The sequence below is a fragment of the Microtus pennsylvanicus genome, chromosome 7, assembly GCF_037038515.1.
Source record: "Microtus pennsylvanicus isolate mMicPen1 chromosome 7, mMicPen1.hap1, whole genome shotgun sequence".
In the NCBI taxonomy this organism is placed as follows: Eukaryota; Metazoa; Chordata; class Mammalia; order Rodentia; family Cricetidae; genus Microtus; species Microtus pennsylvanicus.
In genome coordinates this window covers 100,011,868-100,036,798 of record NC_134585.1, presented here as the reverse complement: position 1 = coordinate 100,036,798, position 24,931 = coordinate 100,011,868, and the positions used below count along the sequence as shown (strand labels likewise).

The window sequence follows — 24,931 nt, the reverse complement described above, 5'->3', positions numbered from 1 at the left end:
CTCAAGAGAGTTTTACAAGGCAGCCCAGGTTAGCCTTGAACTTGTGAACCCTTGCCTTACTTGCCTGAGTGCTGTGGCTAAAGGCTTGTGTCCCACACTTGGCTCACCTTACCTCTTGTTTTATTTACCCTTTCTTAAACATTTATATTTCTTTTTTTAAAAAGATTTTTATTTTTATGTATACAGGGTTCTTCCTGCATGTATCCTACAGTACAGAAGAGGGCACCAGATCTTAATACAGATGGTTGTGAGCCACCATGTGTTGCTGGGAATTGAACTCAGGACCTCTGGAAGAGTAGCCAGTGTTCTTTACCTCTGAGCCATCTCTCCAGCTGCCAACATTTATATTTCTAACCTAAGTACTAAACCATATACAACGAGGGGTGTTGTGGGTTAGTCTTAGATGTGTAACTTCTTAGTTAAAATTGACTGGCTGGGACACTTGAAATGGTCCACTGACTGACCTCCTGAGTCCTCAGACAACCCTGCAGGGCATGTGACATTAAGTGACCTCATTTTTGAGATAAGAAACCAAGTTCAGGAGAGTCGTTTGCCTGAGTGATAACAGGGAGTGTGGCAGATGCTGCTGGTGTCAGTGCCCCCATGGTGGCGGACTGCCCTGAGTAGGTTGAGATGTTGCCACTGTCCCCACAGCCTGCGCTGTGCTCATGTCTTTGTCTCACTCTGAACCATCTCTAAGGCTACAGGAGCCAGTGTGACTTTTTTGTAACTGCAACCCGGAAGTGTGGGAGAGTCAGTGCCTACAGTCGTGACCCTCAAGACTAGGTGGAGCTGTGGGACAGTTTACAGCATCCTCCCCTTCAGTAAGACATATTTAGATGTGTTCAGTCTTTAGAGCTATGATTGGAGTTAGTTGCCTGCAGCACTGTCTTCATTTGGTGCCGTGAATGGTCATTCTCACCTGTGTCTTTCTTCCTGCTTTTGAGATCATTTCTGAGAGCCATCACTAGGTTCCAGTAGGACTGTCCAGTCACTGGTCAGATGGCAGTGAAAGGGGTAAGTGGATGGTGACAGCCTCTGGCAGGCTGTGTTAGGATGGTTTCCAAGAATCACACTTGCATTGAATTGGGATGATGGGGGAAAATCCAGAACAGTCGGATTCTAGAATAGCTTTGAATTTGACTGGTTGGGACAAATGTATTGCTGTGCCCTGACCTGTATTCCAAAGTTGGCTCCTTTTTTAATAACTGTCTCAGAAACCTTAAAGAAAAAGAATTCGGGCGAGACCAGCCAACTACTGGGACGTGCCACGAAGCCAGAGAGGTTCCAAGGCATACCTAGAGTCATGTGTTTCAGATTGTGTTTAAAATAAAACGTGTCCTGCAAGCCTGTAAGTGGCAGGGCTGCGAAAGGATACTTTACAGGTCGCTCACTCATGCTAAGCCCAGAACTAGGAAATGAAAGAGTCCCTTGGACCCAGGCTCGGGTCTCTTTTGAGAGTATCTCAGCAATGTAAACCTTCAGATTGTCCAGAAGGAGCTCTCCCCCACCAGAGAACAGCTGACCTTTGACAAGCAGCTCATCTGAGACAGCTCCATGGGCTAAGGCTTGTCCTCCAGAGAGGACCTTCTGTCCCATCCTCTCATTGCCTCTAGAGCAGAGGTTTTCAACCTGTGGGTCACCATCATCAGAAAATACATATTTCTGAAGGTCTTAGGAACAGAGACACTGCTCAGTAGCAAAATTCTGGTTATGAAGTAGCAGCTAAAGAAATTTATGGTTGGGGTTTCCTAAGACCATCAGAAACATGTGTTTTCTAATGGTCATGACCCACAGGTTGAGAACCACTAATTAAGGCCAATAATTAAGAGAAAGCCTTACCAGACAGCATCCCAGCAGGGAAAGTCAGTGTCTGTCCTGGAAAGAAACAGGCTAGTCCCTCAGCTTGGAGGACCTGAGTAATGCATACCTATATGATGGTCTAGGGAAAGATATGTAGAAGCAGGCTTTATTTTTCGAATATATTTATTTTTATGCGTATGAATGTTTTGCCTGCATTTATATCTGTGTATCACATCCATAGCGCCTACAGAGGTTGGCTTTTGTTCCCCTGGGACTGGAGTTATAGACCACCACTAACCATCATGTGGATGTAGGGAACTGAACCTGGGTCCTCTGGAAGTAGAGCCAGCGCTCTTAACTGGTGAGCTCCAGTTCAAAGAAAGATCTTTCTCAAAGGAGGTGGACAATGTTCCTGGTGGCGTTCTAAGTGGCACCTGACTGACCAATGAGCTCCAGAGGTTCTCCTGTCTGTGCCTCTCCAACGCTGGGATCATGAACACATGCCACCATGCTCAACACTTTACATGAACTTTGGGGACTGAGCTTACGCTTACAGGTCAAACACTTTTACCAACTGAACCATCCCCTTTTAGCTCCTCTTTCTAGTTTTAAGGTGAAGAATCTAACTTGTTCGCCTAGACCAGCTTTGTGCCCTTAGAGAATGTGGGAAGTTCCTTACTAGTGTTCTTAAGCTACAATCATTTACTGCACCTTGACCTGAGTTAAAGAGAGGATGGTACCAGAGAATGAATGTGCCTGTTCTCTTCTGGAAAGTCATGTGCATTAGCAAAATGATCTAAGCACGCTCTTAAAATGCGAGCATAATTGTCATGTATGCCTTTTGGATGAGTGCAGTGGTTAGGAGTCTCAACTGAGCTAACTGGGTTGAACTTTGGCATGAGAATTCAGTTACCTTAAAGAGATACTGAACTTCAGAGAGTTTGCGTCAGAGTTCCTACTTCCTTCTACTTTCCTTTCGGCTGATATCTCTGGGATGAGGTGCACCTATGTATGCTCTTTGCATTAGCAACATTACAACACCAGATAAGATTGTCAAGATGTTTTAAATAACTTTATTCTTAAATTTAACAAGCTCTTATTAGAAATGCTTTGGTATCAATACAATAAAAATATACTGGTTCCCCCAACCCACTGAGTCATGTCAAGTAACTGGAAAAGTTAGCATTTGTTTTCCCCAGTTTTGGGAGGATTTTTTCCATGAATAAAGACTTCTATTTATTTATGTGGCTTACTATGGGAATAATTATATATATTTGGACTTTGGGAAAAAGAAATAAAAGTATCCAGAAGAGAAATTTTCAGGCATTTCTTGGCTTCTCCAAAGGTTCTTCAGGTGGGCACTAAGGCTCTCAGATGACCTTTTTCCCCAGCTTTGCCATTCTTATCCTTAAAGCTGTAAATTAAAGTAAGAAATAAAGCAAGTTATAAAAGAATCACAATTTTTATTCCCTAAATGACCATTTCATAGAAGGCAGGAAAGTCGAGAACATACCTCAGATGGTTTTATCCAACAGCGTGAGCATTGTTATAGTAGCATAAAAAGATAGAAATAATGAGCTGTGGTTAACTTAGGGCAGGAGTAGGTTGAGAGCTAGGAGGAGCCTATGTCTACAAAGGTCAGAGGATGAGCAGAGCACACACAGTACAAGATGGATGTCACGTGTTTCCACCGTCAGCCTCGATATCTATTCCTTTACATCAATGCTGTGCACATTCTTAACTATGTACCACTGAACAAAAGAAGATACTAATACTTAAACTATATCTAGTGATTAAGTCTTGTAAAAAAAAATCTCATTAAGCTTGGTTGGCCAAAGGATAAGCAATGACAAGCCTAAGTGTCTGTATGAAACAGTGTGAACTAATAACTGGGCAGCAATGTGTGATTATGCTTTCGAGGGGCAGGTGTCTCTCTGAGTATGTCCTACCGCTGATGAAGTGTTGGCTGTAGAAAACATCATCAAAAACGTGGGTGTAGAATTTATAAGACTCCTTTGGCGTCCTGGTATCATGCCTTAATATTTAGGGCCTTTGAGGATAGCTGCCTCAGTCGTGTTCCAAAAGTTAAAAGATGCTTTCAAGGCACTGAGCAAATGATTATATTAATTATGTAATATTACATTCATGTGTAAAATGGCCCAAGAAGCAGCCATTTAGCTAATTGTACAATTTTGTTTTAATGAAACAATAAAAGGGAAGACCTGCTTTCCCCCCCATCTCTACGCCACACGTTATTATCTTTTAACCGAATAAATGATTCTATCTCCAAAAGGCCTTTTATAAAAATCTAAGAAGAGATGGGGACCTGCTTCTGTCCTGAGGCCATCTTCATTGCCATGCTAGCTAGTTCTGTGAGATCATTGCATTTCAAGGAAGGTAAAAGGCATGATTTCCCTTTGAAAGCAAAGAGAAATGATCACTTCTACCCACAAGACCAAGAATATTCCTTTGACTTCAGGATGTGTTGAGAGATTTTCCTTTGCTCAGTCAGCCGGCTTGGCTCTGGTGCTGGGAGCTGCTAGGTGGAGACCTCTGAGGAACAGCCTGCAATCCCACAGCAGCAGAAGAGGCAGCAGGCAAGGCTTCATGAAGGGCCGCTCTTGGGTTTTGTGGCCCCTTGCATTACCAGTGCCGAGAGAGAGCAGGAATAAGGGATTGTTTAAAGGTCTGTTTATGGCAGGGACAAGATCCTGTTCCCTACAGTTATGTCTGTAGACAGAGCCCACCCTGTGTCCCAGGACATGCAGTGAAGTCAGCTAGCACCAGTATTCCTTTTCCCAAGGCTGTGGCAATAGCCCTAATTCCAGAGAGGGGATGTGGAGACAGAGCAGACCCAGGTGATGCAGGGAGCATCTCCCTAAACAATGTGGCATGAGTTCTCTTGACCCTTCTGCGCTTCTCTTATCCCATTCCCATTCCCCTATAACCACTCAGATAGATAGTTTTAGCTGCTTAAACTTCGTGGATGAGAGATTGGTGTTCCACCCTCGGTCTTCCTTGACCCTTGCTAGCAGTTCCTGTCCTAAATCAGGTTTTTCTACCTCTTCACCCCAAAACACCATTGACGTTTTAATGGTCCACAGAATATTGATCTGGGACAAGAATAGGTGTGTGAGGTCTACCAAAGAAAGACAGTTGTGTAGTTGTTGTTGGGGGTAGTGGAATCTCATGGAAAGCTTGCGGAAGCTGCACTATAGTGGGTGTGTCTGGACCATATCAAGCAGATAGACATAAGATTACCGAAGTTTTTCTGTCATGTTTTACAGTGTTCAAATTTTTACTGAAATATACTGTCTTTAGACTATCCACACTGGACTAGTTTTCATTTTTCTTCCACCTACAAATGGTCTTTCAAGTTGAAAACTCAGTGTGTGTGTGTGTGTGTGTGTGTGTGTGTGTGTGTGTGTTTGTGATGCATGCACTGGTTTGCACAGGAGGCCACAGCAGAACATCAGGTGTTTTCCTCTAATAATTACTTCATGCCTTGTTGCCTTGAGACAGGGTCTCTCCCTGAACCAGAAGCTCACTGTTCTGGCTAGGCTGGGTAGTCTCTGCTTCTGCAATGATGGGGTTACAGGTATGCACACCCATGACTGGCTTTTTATATGGGTGAATGGAATCAAACTCAAGCCCTTATTTTATCAACCAAGTGCTCTTACCCATTGAGCTATCTCCCACATCCCTACGAATTGCTCTTGAGATATGATTTTGATAGTTATATGTATAACAAACAAAAAGAGACTTACAATTCTTAATTATTGTGTCTATCAGAGCCATTAGTATTTAATAGGATATTTGTACTTTAATAAAGAAATTGACTTAAATTGTGGTTTTTTAAAAAAATACTGTAGCATTTTTCTCTCTCTGTGTCTCTCTCTCTCCGTATGTGTGTGTGTGTGTGCAATGCCGAAAGCACAGTGTAAAATGTACTTATGAAATTGAAATTGAAGTACATAGGTAGTAGTTATGTTCTTAAAGTACATAGATGGCCCCTGAAAGCATAATATGATTAACTTATTTTTTAAAAGTCATTCATACTAAACACCTCCACTCTAATCTATGTGATGAATTGGAAGGCAGAGATGTAAAACAACATCACAATGAAACGTAAGAAATTTGGAGCGTTCTCTTTACAAGATATTTAGTTCGATAGTTCAAGACTTTGCATTGTTACTTGTCTGGAACAGGTTTTCCTGTTTTCACAATTTTAGTTCTGTAGCATGGTTAATGTTGTGTGGAAATGTTAGTCACTTCCTGCCATTTTTCTTGGGGGTAAATGTTAACGTGGTTAGGGGGAGAAAGAGTGAGGGTGTTTGGGAGGAGCTGGCTAACATCCCAGATCAAAAAGGGAGCGTTTGCTTTTGTTTTTTACAGTGGTTCACGTCAATGCAACTGCCCATAAATATGGCGTTCTTTTTCTCTGAGCCTCATGTGTTGTTTTAAGAGCCAATTTCAGAGGAAACGATTGACTGCAGACAAAGCTCACTCTCCAAATGGAAAGGAACTTAGTATCTGCAGCTGTCCATTGAGGGGGAACATTACTCCAGAGTCTGAGGAATATCCGTGAGTGAACATTTCTCAAGAGGATAGAAATTCTCCAGATGATTCAACTTACAATGGGTTCATCTAACTCAAGGACTTAGAAGAATGGAAGAATGTCCCCATTATGGGTCTATGAGCAACACAAGATTGGGCTTATGGTTCGACGAGGAAGAAACAGCTTGAATTTATAGGTTCTGCCACACTTCTATAAAACTATCAGGTTATACTTGCTGGGCTGTCTGCTACTGAGTAGTTATTGCTTTTCAATGTGCATTCTTCAATTAGCAACATTTAAAATGACCTTCCATTTCTAACATTTAGAGCCTGTGCATTTGTATAATTTGACTTAGATTTTTTTCCTAGGGTTTGTTCAGTTATTCTAATTGTTTTTGTCAGGTCCTTATTTATTTTGCCACAAGTGACAACCATTTGCTATGTTTGAGTGATAACAAGGAACTTAAAATTGAGGAGCTGTCAGTTTGTAGAAAAAGTTACAGTTACTTTCCATTCAGTGTTAAGATAGCTAGGGAGATAGATAGAAAGCCATAAAAACTTCATAGAGAATGAGAAATGTAGCTATATAGAAAATAGAAAAAATTAAATATGCCAAGTTGGAGAAGACTATGAAAGTTGAATCATAGATGATGCAAGATAAAATGACATTCTATGCTTAAAGTGTAGAAAATTGAAGAACCAAAGTTAATATAAGTATAAAAGTATAGAGAAAGGAGATCTAGCAAAGTAATAAAATGAGAGGAAAATAGTCCGTGTTTTCTATTTCCTTGCAAAATTAAGGCTACTTGTTAATTTATGAGTGAAGTGTAAGTCATGGGGAGGCACAGGCAAGTAGTTGTCATTGGATTCTGTGGGGGAAAGTCTGCTTCTGATGACCAGGACATGACATGCATTAACAACCCCAATTGTTCACACTTGGAATAGCTCCCTCATAGAAGACACATTTCCAGTAGCTAAGGGCACTCAATGTGATATTGAAACCTCATGACGGAGTTTTCACTTTCATTATCGCTTGAAGTGACTTACTCTGGCCTGATGATAATAATTTGGATCGGCGTTAAGAAAGGCTGTCAGTGAGCATTAGTTTATGAGGTGGTCATAGGAGCTGAAAGTCAGAACGTTCATTAACACAGAGAAGACGATCACATAAGTAAACAGCAGTAGCATGCCTTGTCATTTTTATTACCTGTTAAGGACGGATCCTCAGTCCCATCTCCAGCCATTGGGACACCCGGGGGAGAGTGGTGGGCAGGGCTGCCTAAGCGTTCCTCTTGCTCTTTCAGAGATATGGAATTTTTGTGGGGAGATTTATGGTTTGTGTTTTCATGAGGTCTAACTTCTGATCTCTTTCTAGGAAGCGGGGTTGGTTTGGTTGGCTGGTAAACCTGACTACAGGGAGCTACAGGATGGTAGGATGGCGTCTCGGCTTGTCCTTCATCCTCCTCCCCGTCGTCATCGATCACGACCAGCTCGGCATGGATGACCCCGTCGTACCCCGTCAGAAGCTTCTTTTCTTCCTCATTGTCGTCTGCCTGCTGATACCCCATGAAAATCATCGTCACCGGTTCTGCGTCATCCACATCAGAAGGCAGAGAATGAACGATGTTGTATCTTACATCTTCAGCCTCCTCCTGGCAAGTGGGTGAAGAACCCTGAGGTCCTGATTTCTCAGGACTCGCTCTGCGGGGACTCAGTCCTGTCCTTGGAGAAACCTCATGTTCGTTCTGCCAGGTGTTCGATTCTTCCCAGGGAGTCCCCACCCTCTTTTGCTGGGTGTGGACCACCTCTTCTGCTTGCTGAACCGTTGATCGGGGCTGAGGGGTTGGCCGAGTAGGGCTGGTGTGAGAGGGACCATTGCTTCTCCCCTCTGAGAGCCCATCGTTCAGATTGTGCATGGATTCCAATCCATGGTTGCCCAGTCCATTAGCTCTCATCATTATCCTTTCTTGAAAGTTTGGTCCAGGGCTTACTCTTTCTCTCTGTGGGGTCAGAGGCCTGCAAAACGGATTGGCATACACGGGCTCATGGTACTCTGTGGGTGACTTAGAGTTCCTCTCTGAGGCTTGTCTCAGGAGATCCTCCACTTCGACAGGGGCAAGGCCATCGGTGCCATTGTAGGTTGTGTTCTGATTGGAGCTGACGGCGTAGACTGACTTCTGCCCATCATCGTACACCTTTATTCCCGTGCTTTTAAAGTCATCTGATGGGAGGGGTATTGAAGACAGAACAACACTTTCCCCAGTCTTCAAATCTTTTTCAACTTTAATTTCCATGGCATACAAAGCTGTTAAAAGACAAATTTAATGCAAGATTTAGCACCCCCTTTCTCTTATAAACTAGTTTGTTGGCTTTTATACCCTTTGATGGTCTTTTAAATGACACTTAAAAACTTTTAATTCAGCAGTGGTGGCACACACCTTTAATCCCAGCACTCGGAAGGCAGAGGCAGGTGAATCTCTGTGAGTTCGCCGTCAGGCTGGTCTACTAAGTTCTAGGACAGCCAAAGCTACACAGAGAAACCCTGTCTCGAACAAAACAAAGCAGAGCAAAGCAAAGCAAAGTAAATCATAGCAACAACAACCCCCCAAAACCACCTTTGTGATTTGAATGCTGGAGAGATGACTCTACAAGGACAGAGTTACAGTCCTAGCACCCTTGTTAGGAGGCTCACAACCTCCTATAACTCTATCTCTGGGGGATCGGATGCCCCCTGGCCCCCACATGCCCCTACATGAATGTGGTGCAGGCATATACATATACACATAAAAATACATCAGTAATTCCCCCCCTGGGTTTACCAGTTTGTTCTAAAACAACCATCCATATAGCAACATGGTGTCTGAGGAAGTGTAGAATTTTGGAAAAGTAGTATGGAGGAGCGAGGAAGAGAAACAGGCCTACGTAGCTGCTATTTTACAGAGAACCAAAACATACCCTTTTCCAGTGACTAAAAGTGGCCAGCCAGACCTAGACACTTTTGTTTCCTTATTAAGAAGAATCTCTGCCTTCTTCTTTGGAAGACCAGCCACACTGTGGGCTGTGGCAGGTAAAACAGGCAGTAGCGGAACCTGTTGTCACATCCCTGTGGCGAGCCCAGCTGCCGACTGCAACTGCAAAGCGCTCTAAGGTCTTCACAGTGTGGAAAGTGGTTAGATGCATCCTTGTACCCAAAGAAGTTGGAAGCCTGGAGTTCCCTTTCTCTCTCTCTTTCAAAATACAGAAATACTTTATCTTACGTATTATGGCTGTTTTACCACATGCATGTCTATGTACCATGTGTATGCCTGGTGCACAACAACATCAGAACAGGGCACCAGACCACCTGGAACTGAAGTTACAGATGTTTGTGAGCTGCCATGTGGCTGCTGGGACTTGAACCCGGGTCATCTGCAAGAGTAGCAGGTGCTCTTAATCGCTGCTACTTCTCTCTAGACATTCCCTTTTATCCTCCCAATTTAACACCATTTTCAAGCTGATGAAGGGCTGAAAATAGAGCAGCAGCAACTGTACTGGACAACTGAACTGGAGGTGACTGGTGAACAGGGGGGAAGCTGACGTCTGTCTCCTGACTTAGGCAAGAGCCCGGGGATGGAATTTTAACAGGTGACAGGAACATCATTCATAGAGTTAGAATGTGTCGGCACTTGCTTTTGGTATATCTTCCGATTTCCCTTTAGCTCATCTTATACTTCTTGTGTCCCCTATTGCCTGCTGTGGCATGCCTTTCCCTGGGTACCCAGTTAAACCTGCACAGTCTCTATCCATCTTCCCTCTGCTTCACATCTCTTCCTCTTTCTTCTGCATTGTACTCCTTGAATGCTTGATAAACACCTGCCATGTGCCTAAGTGAGCTTGGTATATAGTAGTTAGTTATTAAATACCTGCTACCTGAATAAGGGACTGCTACCTGCGGATGGAGACTAGCTCCTCCTTCAATTTCAAAATTCAAATTCTTCCTCTTTGGCCAAACCTTCATTTCCCAGAGACTTTAAAGTATTAGCTTTATGAAAATCATTATCCCATGAAGTTAAATAATGCCTGATCTTTCCAAGGGGACATTTTCACTTTAAAAATATTTTATAACTCCATGTCTCCTGGATGAAAATTTTGAGCAGAGAAAGTGTTTTTTTTGCCTGTTTCAGGCCTTATCTTATCGTTCCTGCCTATTTTGGAAGGGAACAAAATGCACGGAATAAATACTTTACCCTTGTTATTCCTAACTGTGCAAGCCCTGGGAACTGTCCCATAGCCCTGGGAACTTTGTAAAATGGTCCTTTGCCTAAACTGGAAACACAGGCAAGCTGTGAAAATTAAATATAAACTCTGAAATTGAGGGGCCAGGGATACGGCTCAGTGGGCAAAAATTTGCTACCTGATGACTTTAGTTCAATACCTGGAACCAAACATTAAAATAAAAAGGCAGATGTGATGGTGTGCACCTGTCCTTAGGTGAGGCGGGATGCAGACCGGAGAACTGACTGGAAACTCATGCGTCAGCTAGCCTGCAGTATGCTGTACATTGGCAGACACAAGAGAAACCCTGCCTCAGACAAGGGAGGAAGAGGGACCAGACTCCCGAAAACTGTCCTCTGACCTCTATGTGAGCTTCCACACTCACACGCACTATACATACGTGTACCAATCTTAGAAGAGACCTGAGATAGAAAGCACGTCATTGAGAGCAGGCTCTCAAATACCTTTTCTGTTTTGTTCATCATCATCTTGGCCTTCATGTCTTTCCTTTCTTAATCTGGAAGGTACGTAGGAACTTGGAAGGTCAGGGATGTTAGCATAGATGTCCTCAATTGACTCTGGAAAGTTGATAGGAATTCAAAGTACACGTAAGATATTTCTAATATTAAAACAAGGCCAACGATCTTATGAAAATGATCTAGCTTCGACATGGAACAGGTTGCTTCCAAAACATACCTTCTGGGATTGCTTCCTTTTCCACCTTCACAGACTGTAAGATAAAAGATTTCCCTGATGAGCTTAGTTTAAAAAGTAAAGATCTAAATATAGCAATACTTTGAAGAAATAACATTTGTGGATTCTTTTCAGGGGGAATCATAGCTTACAACCGAGTTACACTCACTCTTATTATGTCTTCTGTCGTCCTCTCGATCGATTTTAGCTTCTTTAGAATTGCCTCCTCATTGGCTGAGATTTGCAGTTCAGCCTTTTCAAGGTCTTGGATCTCTTTCTCAAGCCTGAAGATAAGAAGGACACATTTCTTAATACTTAATGTGATGAACATGCAGGGGTCTCAGATGCATCTTTTTCACATAAGGATTCAGGAGCCAGACATCTTCCCAGTATACTACATCCCAGTGAGCGTCATGGCTTCACACCAACTATCACATCTAATACATAGAAGGTTCCAGACACTTAAGCAACTCTCAACCCAAGGCTGCTTACTTTTATTTTATTATTTTTAACATAAAGACTTTTCAGGTGTAAAGTTTAGTTTTGATTGCCAGTTGAAGAGTTAATGCAACACACCTTTGAGTGTGTCTGTGAGGAATCATCTTCCAGGGAGTTTAACTGAGATGAGGAGACTCATCATACCAAGGACTGAGAACCCCAGACCGAACAGAGACGGAAATAGGAAAGCTAACTGGGCACCAACATTCCTCTCTGTCTGTTTTCAGTGTGAACAGTTCCTCTATGCTGCCCCTGCTGCTGTGCCCTCCCTGCCATGACGGACTGCGTCTCCTCAAATCATGAGTTCCAATAAATCTCCCCCGTTTTAAGTTGCCCGTTGTCACCGTGATGAGAAAACTAACCAGCCCATTACTGAAGCATTTGGCTTTGGCCTTATTTTCTTCGCTGCAATGATTAATGTTGCTTCCATAGAAACCAGCATGATTTATTTTATAAAGAGACTTTTAAAGCCACATGTGGTGGTACAGCACTCAGGAGGCCAAAGGAGAAAGAATGAGGGCTTGAGGCTAGCCTGAGCTAGGAAGGTAGGAAGGTAGGAAGGTAGGAAGGAGGGAGGGAGAGAGAGATTAATTAAAAGAAGTGATACATTAGTAGTTACATTGTCATTTAAACTTTTTTTTTTTTTACTAAAGTCTCCATAGATTTAGAAAAATATTATTGTTAAATTTCACATAATAATCATAGATATTTAATGAGTAAATTCCTCGCCTTTTTTATTTTTTTAGACAGAGTCTCACTATGTAGCTGTCACTGTACCGCTGCACTGGACTCACTCTGTACACCAGGCTGGTCTTGAACTCACAGAGATCTCCCTGCCTCAGCTTCCCGAGTCCTGGGATTAAAGGAGTGTGCTGCCACACCTGGTCCTGCCATATTCTAACATCAAAAATTACATTGCTTTAAGCTCCTTGAGCACGGTGCTATTTTCTGAGTAGGGTGAAGAGATGGAGAAATGGACAAAATCCCATTTCTGTCACAGAGACCACATTTTCTGTGGAGTGATCACGGATTGGGGAGAGTTACAGGGGGTGGGCAGGGGGTAGGTATGTACAGCCTGATCATGCATCAGGGAATTAGATGAAGTTGCGTTTGAAGATGGACATTTACACACACACACACACACACACACACTCACACACACACTGAACTCATAACCAGCATTTGGATGCGACCAGGGTGTGTCACCATGGCCTCTTCTCGGCAGGATGCCATGGACCCTGGCAGTTGCAGTGGCTAAGGCTGCCCTGCAAGCTATGAGACACGTGTAGTCTTAGCCAGACACCCTGAACTCGAAAGGCAGCTGCCTCAGAGGATGACTGATTTCATGCAGCAGCTGGCCCAAGACATGACAGCTGTGGCTTTTCATGCCAGCTAACATAATCGTCAGTTCTCTTGGTTTCTTTCTTAAAGGTGGCCATGGGCCTGGCGGCTCCAGAATCTTGGGCTACTGTTATACCAATAAAAATCCCAGGATGTGATTGTCTTACCCATTCTATTCATTGCTTTAATTGTAGGTTCTGATATTGATGCTGCCTCTGGCCACCTTAGGCCATTTGTAGCTGGGGAGGTTTTCCTGTGCCTTGTAGAACTTCAAGTGCGTTATAGCACCCCTACTTTCTTAGGGGTTGCTGGGAGAGTTCCGCCATTACAAAAATTCCTCCAGGTCTCTGGTAACATTTTCCCCATCAGCAGAATTATGAACTGTGTGCTGAATTATGAAATGTGTGTTGGCCCAGTTTGGAGTCGATAATTTTTGCTACATTTTATAGTCAATTGCTTATACCTCCTCAAAACTCAGTTCTGCAATGTGCATAGTGAGAACAGAATGCTGGCCTTGTTTTGTTCAGATGCTAGGCGCAGGTAGAAGAGACAAAGGCATCGAGAGCCAGTTGAGCATGGCAGAGGCAGGCGTAAGCTGACTCGTGAGAGAGCTCTCAAGGCTTTCCACAACACATCCTAACTTTGTCTCTTTCCATCACCCACCTAACAGTGCTCTTCCTAATATTTAGACATGGTGTATAAAGGGGAACCTGGGCAGACATGAAGGAAGTTCGAATGACTGCAGCTCCTGAATTTCAGGACCAATTGTGGAATGAAAGACAAACAGGTCTGAATTCTGCTTCATCTGCCAACTTCCCATGTAACCTAACTGTCGTCATCATTTACACATCCATCTAAAAATGTTTATTTAGCATCTTCATTGTGCCAGGGACTATTCTATATGGCATGGATATGATTGTGAAAAATGAAGAAGCTGGCAATTCTAGCAAGGAACAATACATCAATACACAGGCTGGCAGGGTTGTTCTGTAAAAGACCTGATGCAAAATATTTTAGGTTGATAGTCCACAGTTTGTGTTATTCATTCATCCATTTCCCCCTTATTTTTGCTGTACAACACTTTAACTTGATAAATATACATGTGTGTGTCTCTCTGTGTGTGTTTGTTTATACCATTCCTATTTTGTGTCCATAAAAGTACAGGCCAGAGTTAGATGGGTTCTAGGCCATAGTTTGCCAGCCCCTACATTAACAAGTGTATGTATGTGTGTGTTTGTTTATGGATACACACCTACTTTCATATATATATATATACATATAATAAATAAATGTGTACATAAGCACATATAATTTATGTATGAAGAAAAATATTTCCATGAAGAAAAGCAGAATAATTGATTTACCAGGATTAATGGCACATAGTATCATTCAGGAAAATCTCTTTAAACAAATGTTATTTGTGAAACTAGAGTAGGGCATAAAAATATACTTTTCAGAGAGCAGGGTACCTAAAAATCTTGAGGTAAGAGCAGAAAGAGTAAGGAAGAAAGAGCTTATAAATGAGGGGAGACTACAGGACCTTGGACATAGGTAGGTGTGTGGACCAGAGGGTCAATTGCCTATCACTCTCAGGAGCTAAGCAAGGTCAGGCCTGGTTACTACTTGGATGGGAAACTACACTGGAGTGGCAAGCATAAAAATCAGTTGTTAATAGTCTGAATGAAGATGGCCTAATCTACGGTGTTTGCTGTTAGGAGGGTGAGAAATGATGATGTTCTGGAAATATTTAAAAGAGAGAGGTTCCAGAATAGATGTGTGTGTGTGTGTGTGTGTGTGTGTGTGTGTGTGTGTGTGTGTGTAGGGAGGGGGCACGAGAAGAAGGATGCCTTTGTTAGGACCTGAGTCACGGGAAACCTGCAAATGTGAAAGTTTGGGAGAGGAAGGCGGGAGGCTCCTGGGCTTAGCTAAATCTCATACAGTCAAGTGTGATATGGAGGTGACAGATTTAGAAGGAGTAAGTATGTATATCCATATGCCTGGGCAAGATCTCCTAGAAAGTAAAAGTGATAGATAAAAATTCCAAGCTTGAGACCTGCAGGACAGCACAGAGCATAAAGATGCTGCCAAACCTGTCAACTGAATTCAATCCTTATACCTGTACCGTGGAAGGGGAGACCTGACTCCTGCAGGTTGCCCTCTGACCTCCACAGGCACACGGCAGCACCTGTAGATCACCTACCACTTCCTCGCAAGCAAATAAATATGTATTTTTTTTTAATTATTAGAAGTCTGGTCAATGTTAAATATTCATCAAGACTTAACTGAGAAAAAAAAGAAGTAGAGAACACGGAAGATGATGTTTTCTTCTGTCTCTGCCTCTATCTGATTCAGTTCTTCGTCTGCCTGGCCAGTGTCATCTTGGTAAATTATGATGTGCACTGGTATTAGGTATTGTCTATCCCCACCCCCCACGAAGAAAAGACACTGGATAAGGTATTTCTGTATGAGTCACACGAATGGTTTTAAATAAGATGATAAGAATGGGCTTGCTAACCCCATAAGGTCTTTCTAATAAATGTTTGTGAAACTTCTCAAGTCTCGGGTGAAAGCCGCATTACTAGGAGACGTCATTCTAAGGACACATCACGACATGTTAGGAAACGAAACAAAAGCGAATGCTTCCCTCCCAGGCCTCATTCCTTGGTTTCAACCAGAACAGTAAGAAAGTGTCTTGGTGGTAATTACTTAGAAGTCTCTGGCGAGAGGAGCTTATTGATGGAGAATTTCTTTTGTAATTTTCACTGGGTGCAAACTCAGCTTTTTATTATTGTACCGTGATTTCTCATTTACATCTTTTATTTATGGATTTTACCATGAAGAGATAAATGGTCAAGATTTGTTTTTTTCCCCCCTCTGGAATCCTCCTAAAAGATCAGGAAGTTTGCTTAATGGTGGAAATCTAAATAACAGTGACCAAGAATAAAGAACTAGAAATTCTCGGAGTCCCTGCCCTTGCTTAGGACTCACCAGTATCCAAGAAGGCAGACTCCCTGTGTAGCAGGATGGTTGAGGGCAGTGTGGGAACACAGTCCCTGCTCCATCCCTTGCCACCTGGAGGGCAAAGACGGCTTGCATGCTGTCATATTGCCCATGCCACACATCACCATGAGCCCGACTCTCATCATATTCAAAGAAGAATGTCCCTTGTATGACCAGCTTCCTTACCTCAATCGCAGTTGCATAGATTACATATTAACTAAGCCTGCTTCCTCTTGGTGAAAGACCTTCTCTTTCCCTGAAAACCTTTAAGAGTAGATACCTTGTCTGGTGGGACTGAAACCTCTTGCTTTTGACATCTTCTCAATTGTTTGCTTTGTTGTTAGTAAATCATTCACCTGAAAGACAACCTGACTCAGCAGTTCCTTCTCTTGACCTCTGCTCTCTCTCCCTATAAGTCTAACAAGAGAAGGCCAACAGCAGAAAGGGAGGCAGTCACAAGGGAACCCACAGAGACAGCTAACCTGGACTCACGGGAGCTCACAGACACTGGAACCCACACGGGACCGACCTAGGCCCTTTGCATATGTGAGACAGTTATATAGCTTGGTCTACTTGTGGGACTCCTAGCAGTAGGAGCAGGACCTAATGCTGATGCTTTGGCAGGCTTTTGAGAACCTCTTCCTCATACTAGGTTGCCTTACCAGGCCTTAATAGGAGGGGAGGACCTTAGTCTTACCTCAACTTGATATGTCATGCTTTGTTGACACCCATGGGAGGCCTGTCCCTTTCTGAGCAGAAATAGAGGAGGAGTGGATTTGGGGGAGGGGGCAGAGAGAATGGGAGGAAAGGAGGGGGCGAAACCAGTCAGGATGGTTTAATTAATAAATTTAATTAAAAAAAGAAATAGAAGTAGTCTGCTATTGCTACACTTGAGAAGGTATTAGGAGCTTGAGAACCATTAAGGTGTATAACATCATTGCAACCAGAAGAGAAGAACTCTTTTTGAATATCCCGGTAGAGTCTGGAGATTCATTTTGGTTGTCATGGTTGGAGTACTGGAATGCTGTTGGAATCTACTAAAGCAGAGGCTGGGGATGCTGCTAAATGTACGGTTTCTGCACAATGTACAGAAACAGTCTTAAGAAAATGTCTGGAATAGTGTGGACTTCCTGTTACATGTCTTATGAAGGCTGTGTTCATTATTTTGCTTGGTGTTTAAAAATTTTCATCATTGCCTCTTCCTTCTCCATTTTTTTCTCTTTCCAATATACATATGAGTGCATCTGTCTGCCGCTTCCCCAATTCAATGGCCATATAAGAACATATTTATTTCTGCTTTAAAGGTTAAATAATGTAGTGCTTACCTTAGGGACTCAGGCCAAATCTCTTCCAAATATATATTTTGGAAAGAGAAAGAAATTAGCTATTCTAAATGAGGTATTGAGGGACTAGATGATGAGATGAGTTGGTGGTTAAGAGCACTTGTTGCTCTTGCAGAGGACCTGGGTTAGCTTTCTTAAGCCACATGGTGGTTCATAACCATCTGTAACTCGAGTTCCAGAGAATCTGATGACCGCTTCTAACCTCTGTGAGTAGTAGGCATGTACTTGGCACACATCTATATGTGCAAGCTAAATGCACATATACATAAAATAATCTAAAACAATAACTGAGGAGCTATATACATGTGCATATGCATACATTTATAAGCACAGATTTGTGTATAGTTATATATTCCTGTATCTGTACATATGTTTATATACATATTAGTATATATGCATAATGCACATAAGAGTTAATGTTTTTTAATAAGAAAAGCATATAGGGATGCTGCTGGGACTAAGTTTAGCTTTCCCTGACTAAGTTTCAGTAGATGGCTTAGAATTTCCTTAAGTGCTGTCTTCTAGTCTTTAGAAAGTATAACCTTTCAGAATAGGAACTGAGCTCTTTGAATTGCTGATTTGGTTTAGTGAGAGGCAGGCAGTATAGAGAAAACCCTTTCCTTTTTGGTGCTCTGGGCTGTGAGGTGGACACTGATGAGCCAGTATCTCTTGTAACCTCTGAGAGATGGTGGGCAGGCATCACGAGCCAATTTAGATAAATGGAGGACACAAGAAAGCATTCTCAATGCCACCCATTATTGGAATCTTCCTTCTCCTCGCCTATTTACTCAGGGGGAAAAGAGGGCTTTTTCCAAGAGCTCCCTATGTGAAAACAGGTGGCTTTCATTTTGGGCTCTGTGGTGGTAATAACCTCCCTTAATGATTGGGAGATAATATCCTCAATCCAATTCCAACAACTTTCTTCTTTTTTTGTCTTAGAGAAAAGGACTCCTGCACTTAAATTCTGGATATGTCAAGAAGAGGTAATTTCAGAAAGCATTTTTTTCTGCAGTTAAGGGTCCATTTACCTCTTTTAGGCTTTGGTGGTTTTAACAAGGACTAACAGTCTAAAGAAGTTCACCATTAGGGGCCAATCAGACTGGAACTCATGAGGAAAAAATAACCATCAATCCAATTCAAAAGTTTACAGTCAGAACCTTTCAGGACTGGACATGTTAGTGGTTAGAAAAATGTTCAACAAGTGCTCCATATTGACACAGTACTAACTGTGGCATAGTGAGTTCTCACAGCTACCTGTGAGTAGCTTCTTAGTTCTATTGAACATATGAGCAAGCAGGTCACCTAAATGGGCAATTGATCCTGAGGTTCATACGCAGTCTGAGGCTAGATAGAATTTAAAAGCAGATCTCCATTTAGTCTTCCTCAGTTAACCACTGTGGGAATAAGTCTTAAAATTGAAAATTTATTTCTGTGAACTCAGATCTAACATTAATTTTGATTGGCAGTATAAAAGGGATGTGTTATTGTTCATGGTAACAAAGTGAAGGTAGCCCCAGCTATCTCAATCACTGGGATTGTCATAGATGGCCCACCCTGGCTCAGCAGACAGAGGAAGAAAAAGTGGTAATTTGTCCCTGTTAAGGAATTCCTTCACCTCAACCTTTGTCCTTAAAAAAAATACTGTTCTAGGCAGAAAACTGTGATACTTCTCCAGCATCAACTTTGCTGTAATATTTGTGGTGGAGTATTTTAATAAATTTTAGCAGAAAGAACATCCAAGTTTAAGTTTTCCATTTCATTTATTTTTGAGACAGGCTCTTGCTATGTATCTCTGCCTGACATGAACTTGCACATAGACCAAGTTGGCCTTGAACTTTCTACAGTCCAGTGCTGGGATTACAGGTACACAACACCATCCCTGTTTTGACTCTTTTATGAGAAACTTATTCCCTCTGTTGCCACATCATTCCTCTTTTCTTTTTAGTAAAATATGTCACCAAGTTTCATCTGCCTTAATGGACATCTGAAGGTAGGCTAGATGCCCCATTCTCTGTTGTATTTAAATGGTGTGGCTATCTGGAGGTAGACCAGATGTCCCATTCTCTTGTGTTTTTAAATAGTGCAGGATACTAGAATATGCCTGTAGCCTTAATATCATATTCTTAAAATAGAGAAGCTTGTCCTCCATTTATCTCTCCTGCTTAATTTTGAATGCTATGGTGAGCTGGTTTTGAGCATACTGCCAAGCATATACAGTGAAACAAATGGGAAGGAGCATGCTCTCTCTGACCTCTCAAAACACTGGCATCCTCTCCTCTTGAATGTTTACCATTTCAGATTTTTCTATGTGAGATAAATGAGACTTTTAATCTGATTTTTAAAGGATTTAGATAGACTCCTTTAAATCAACAGGACTAAGGGTATACTAACTATTGTATAACTTCATGGGACAGAAGTTGAGAGGTGACAGATTTTGAGTTTCTTTTATTATGTTGAAGAATTCTTCAGTAGTATTTTCCATTTTGGGTAACGAACTAGCAGAAAAAAGAAAAACAAGTCGCTTCTTCTAGTGATGAAAAGACTTGCTAGGTTTTTTAATGATATACAAAATATGACGTGGTTTATATTGACAGTTCATATATTTTTGCTTAACTATATTTTTAATTAGAAAACAGTTAGCAACAGCTTAATTTTAAATGACTAAAACCTGATGAAAAAGACAATATTTTAATTTATTTTTTTTAAATCATAGCTTATGAGTGAATCCCTCAGGAAACTCAGTGGATATTATTGATTATACACAATTAATAATCTTAGCCAGATGGTCTTCACTGGGAACATTAGTTAATACTAGTAAAGCAATGGTTAAAGGTATTATGATGCTGGCCAAACTAAATTTTTCCAATAAAATTGAGAATATGATCTGGTACACTGGCTCATGCTGGTAATCCTAGTATCCCCAAGGAGAGGTAGGAATATAATTATGAATTCAAGGCTAGCCTGGACTATAATGTGAGACCCCATCACCAAAAGAAGGAAACAAAAATAAAATTGAGGCTGTGTTATCTAACTGAGGAGATTAAAAAAAATATTTTATTTAAAAAATCTAAGCACTAATAACATGTTTACTAAGAATGTGATTATATGCCAAATTTATTTGTTTTGCTCACTTGAGTATTTCGAAAAGATGTTGCACATTGCATACACAGGTAGTTAAAGCCACGAATTGCTGTCCATTGTGAGGAGGCATGTGTATAACAAAGAAGACTCACCTACCAGGATAATAGTCACATGCTATGGGTGTCTGAAAGCCAGAAAGAAAGGGCACTCGTAATAGCAAACATGCAGTTTGCCCTGAGCTAGACCTGTTGACTCTAATTCTGAGCGTTTAAGAACAGGGCAAGGAAAACAATGCAGCTTTCAGATGAGGACAAGCGGGGAGGCAGTACAAAGGCGTGGAAACAAGTTATCAGTCTGTGCTGAGGACGGGAACAGCAGGTGTTTAGGAGAGCTAAATAATTTATAATCATATGCAGACAGCTTGTGCAGAGGTGAGACTGGTCTCCCAACAGAACTCTGTAAACACTCTTCACTGTTGCTTAGGCTGACGCAATGGCATGGTTTCCCACTGATGTACAGAGAAGTGACATTAGAATACAGTGAGTTCACAGAGAAGCCTACTTGCTCAGTCAGAGTCAGGTTTCGTAGATTAAGAACGTCAATTGTCATAGAACCTAAGAAGCAAGACTGGCTTCTATAGAGTCATCCGTACCATGTGCAAGTTATTAGAAAAGTCATTTTCAAAGGAATGCCAATAGACGCAAACTGCTGTGGCAAAAGGGAATTGGTTAGGTGGGGGCTTCTCAAATGATCTGGCAGGACAGAAGTGGACTGGCTAGATTTTAATTAGGGCATGTGGAGAATCCAGTAGTACTTGCCAAACACTTAACAAGAGCAAAATCATGGCAATAAGAGTTAGATTTGATCTCTGCCTAGGTGTCTGGAGTTTCTGAGTGACTTTCAAGTACTGTTGCAGACAGAATACTGTTGAGCTAACTCAAGATTGCCCGGCTGAGATTCATCTACCCTAATTGTTAGAAACGTAGAGGAGGATCAGGCATGGTGGCCTTTAATCTCAGCACTAGGGAAAGAGGGGTGGGGTGGATCTCTGAGGTTTCAAGGCCAGAATAGTTTGCATAGTTAGTTCTAGCAACACCTACTTGGTAAGATCCTTTCTCAAGAACTTTTCTGAGGGGAGATGGAGGGGAAATGGATATGGCGGAGAGAGGAGTTGAGGGAGAGACTGGGAGGAGGGGAGACGGGAAACTTTGGTCAGAATGTAATATATGAGAGAATAATAATAATAAATAATCTGAGGAGAAAAGATGCTGAAAATAGTTTGAGGACAGATATCTGTTGCTCTCACAGTTTCACTTCCCCCACTTTATCTGCTTTCTTCTCTGGTTTGTTTCTTCCACAAGTTAAATTTACATAATGTTTATGCCAATAACGAAGGAGGACCTTATCACTCCGTTAAAGGTTTCTCAAAGGTATTTATTTCTTTTTAATTTATCATTCATTCATTCATTCATTCATTCATTCATTCATTCCTGAGACGAAGTCTTAATGTAGCCCTGGCTGGCTGAGTCCTGAATCTGATCCTCCTGCCTCCATCTCCAGAGACTGGCATTGCAAGAGGGTATTACCCTGCTCAGAACTTTGTTCAAATTGTAAGGACAGTGCTTCATTCTGCAAGCCCTAAAAACAATTTTTTTTTTTTTTGGTTTTTCAAGACAGGGTTTCTCTGTGGCTTTGGAGCCTGTCCTGGAACTAACTCTGTAGACTAGGCTGGTCTCGAACTCACAGAGATCTGCCTGCCTCTGCCTGGGATTAAAGGCGTGTGCCACCATAGCTCGGCCCTAAAAACAATTTTTATAGGCAACGTAAGTAGGTGTTTCATATTATATGTCAAAATTATGTATTTTGTATAACAATTTAACTACTTTTAAATATTTCAAATCATTTTAGATATTTAAATTTAAAAAAAGGGTGGAGTGGGGAGGAGGAGAAAATCCTTTTTAGTAAACAAGCCATTTGAAACCATGCAGTGATGTTGAAAAGGATACAGAGATCTACACAGCCTTTGAGTTTCTTCATTCAGAAATGACCATTGACTTTGAGCTGCTTAACCCTTAATATTTGTCTCCAATGGTGTCACAGAGTAGCTTCAGTATTTTGTGCACTTCAGTTTTACTTTGTTTCTTAGTGTTATTGTTCTTACTTGATTTCAAGAAGAGGGTTTTATTATTTGAAGACCAACAAGTAAAAATTCCAATCCTAATATAACATCTGATAGTCGGGTGTGGGCAGTCCTCTGTGGGTGGTCTAAACTGACTCAGCAATAGTTGTCTGATGGCAGACAAAAGATGCTGTTGCAAGGAGAGGGCGTGGTTCATCTTGGAGTCGGTAAATATTCACTGGAAATAGAAAAGCCTGGTCTCCATGGCAGCACAGATCCTTCCTCTGATACAATGTCTCTGCTTTTGAAGATCTTTTTTTTTCTTTCTGTAACCAAGACTTAGAGGATGGACCTTGAAATTCATTTCCTGCTTTTTTTTCTGTGTTTTCTTACATCATCAGAGCCAAAGATCCACACATTCTTGCAAAGGCTCTTAAATTTGCATTTAAAGGCATGGAATGCTATTTGGAATGAGAATGTAAATGTAAAAATACTTTGAAAAGTCAAGGGATCTAAAGAGAGGCAATTACAGATATTCTTGTTTTCTGGGAGGTGTGTGGGTCTGGAATCACCTTCAGAATTGTGGACGGCAAATTCAATGAAATGTCTCAAGAACACGTGGGTCTAAAATCAGCTTTCTAAAGCCTGGCGGTTTTGTTCCTTCCTGCTTTATGTGTAAAACTAGGTTGGGACTGCCTTTGGAGGATGACTTAGAGTAGTGCTTGGGATGCTGGCGTCATTAAGTCAAAGCAGTTCATTGAGGGTCAGAGGTTGTTCTCTCTACCACGGTGGTGGGTATTTATTCTGGGCCTGCTAGCTTTCAAACTCTGTTTTTGATTACACGAGATGAGATTGTTAGGTCTGAGCGAGAGAGAAGGCATGGGGATGGGCTGAGAAAATAAAAGAGCATGAAAGAAGAAAAGAATGCTAAAAACATGCCACCAACAACTCAGAACCCTGGGTACTGCTATCATACAACTTTCTCTTGACCCAAAGATTATTGTGTGCTTATTCTTTTCATTTTTGGAAGATACCTAAGGAGGTTTTCCTTCCCAGCTCATTACTACTCAAGTTATTTACTAGTCTATTTTTAAGTCTACTCATTTGCCCATCCATTGACCCATCTGTCAGCTACAACTCTTATCACAACCTATATATTCAGAGCTATTCTTAGTACATGGAAGACTCTGCGTATATTTGGTGGAACGGGCAGCCTTTGTTCCCTTTTCGGTTGGAAGTTGGGTTTTTACTTTGCTTATTTGGCTAAGTTGAAACCGAGGCTCCTGAATTAAAAATAATCGGTCTATCTGGGAAATTAAAAACAACAGCAGATGAACTATTACAAATCTGGTAAACCAATTAGTCAAAGACGGAGAGTGAAAAACAAGCTTGGAACAAACTTGACTCATGTAATTGCCTCAGAATGACTTCTTAAAGGTTTCTAGGCAACAGACTTTAATAAGAGACAAGTGGTGGGTTTCTCACCCCCCTCCTTTTCTTTCTCTTCTCTCTCATGTTGTCACAGAGAACAGCTTGACTATGTCCCTGGTATACGATGTTAGATAGACTTAGCTGGGTCAAAATAGGAAGGCAGAAACATTAAGAATGTGCTATTTTCATCCCAATCACTCTCTTATTTGATGAGGCACTAGTTTCAGGCAGGACAAGGGCTTTGCATTAGGTAAATAAGATCACAAAGAAGAGCTGAACTTTATATTTTGGGTTTCAATTTGTAATTGAATCTTGCCCGCTGTCTTCTGAGCTAACCAAGTGGATTCTTGTTATATGATATTGAGCAGAGTGTATTGTCTCATATTCTATCTCCCTTTGTGGAGGCATTTTTTTTTTTTGTTCTGTGGGACGTGGCTTCAGCTGTTGTCACAGCCCAGCTCTTGGCATTTCTTATGAGGCATAGTCACACAGAAATCCAAGACCTCACATGTACCTTTGCCCAACTTTACTATATGGAGAAAGCAGCTTCTAACTATTTGGGCACCAATGAAAGCTTTATTAAGAGAAGGCAAAAGGTCAGAACGGTCCTTGGGAATGTGAAAAAAAAAACCCTAGAGAACCTTTAATCGTAAGTAGCTTAGCTTATCCTTCTCCGAGGGAATGCAGAGCGTTTGCATCATTCTCCCTGGCACTTAACCTTTTACATTTTATGCTTATGACATTTCTGTCAGACACTCTGCATGTGCCAATTAAAGTCAGAGGTCCTTGGCCACAGTTCAAGAAGTAAAAA

At 41.6% G+C, this 24,931-nt stretch overlaps 1 protein-coding gene across 2 annotated transcripts in view; it reads right to left on the bottom strand.

Annotated features, from left to right (window-relative positions):
- Positions 1 to 2,859: 2,859 nt before the first annotated feature.
- Positions 2,860 to 24,931, bottom strand: part of Palmd (palmdelphin) — a 49,736-nt gene continuing 27,664 nt past the window's right edge. For both annotated transcript variants that reach the window (XM_075981510.1, XM_075981511.1), the window contains exons 4-8: positions 11,477 to 11,591; positions 11,311 to 11,344; positions 11,079 to 11,192; positions 7,568 to 8,665; positions 2,860 to 3,217 (exon numbers count right to left, since the gene is read on the bottom strand). In XM_075981510.1, coding sequence (XP_075837625.1) covers positions 3,174 to 3,217; positions 7,568 to 8,665; positions 11,079 to 11,192; positions 11,311 to 11,344; positions 11,477 to 11,591 — 1,405 coding nt within the window. In that variant the 3' untranslated portion in view covers positions 2,860 to 3,173. The remainder of the gene's footprint in view (positions 3,218 to 7,567; positions 8,666 to 11,078; positions 11,193 to 11,310; positions 11,345 to 11,476; positions 11,592 to 24,931) is intronic.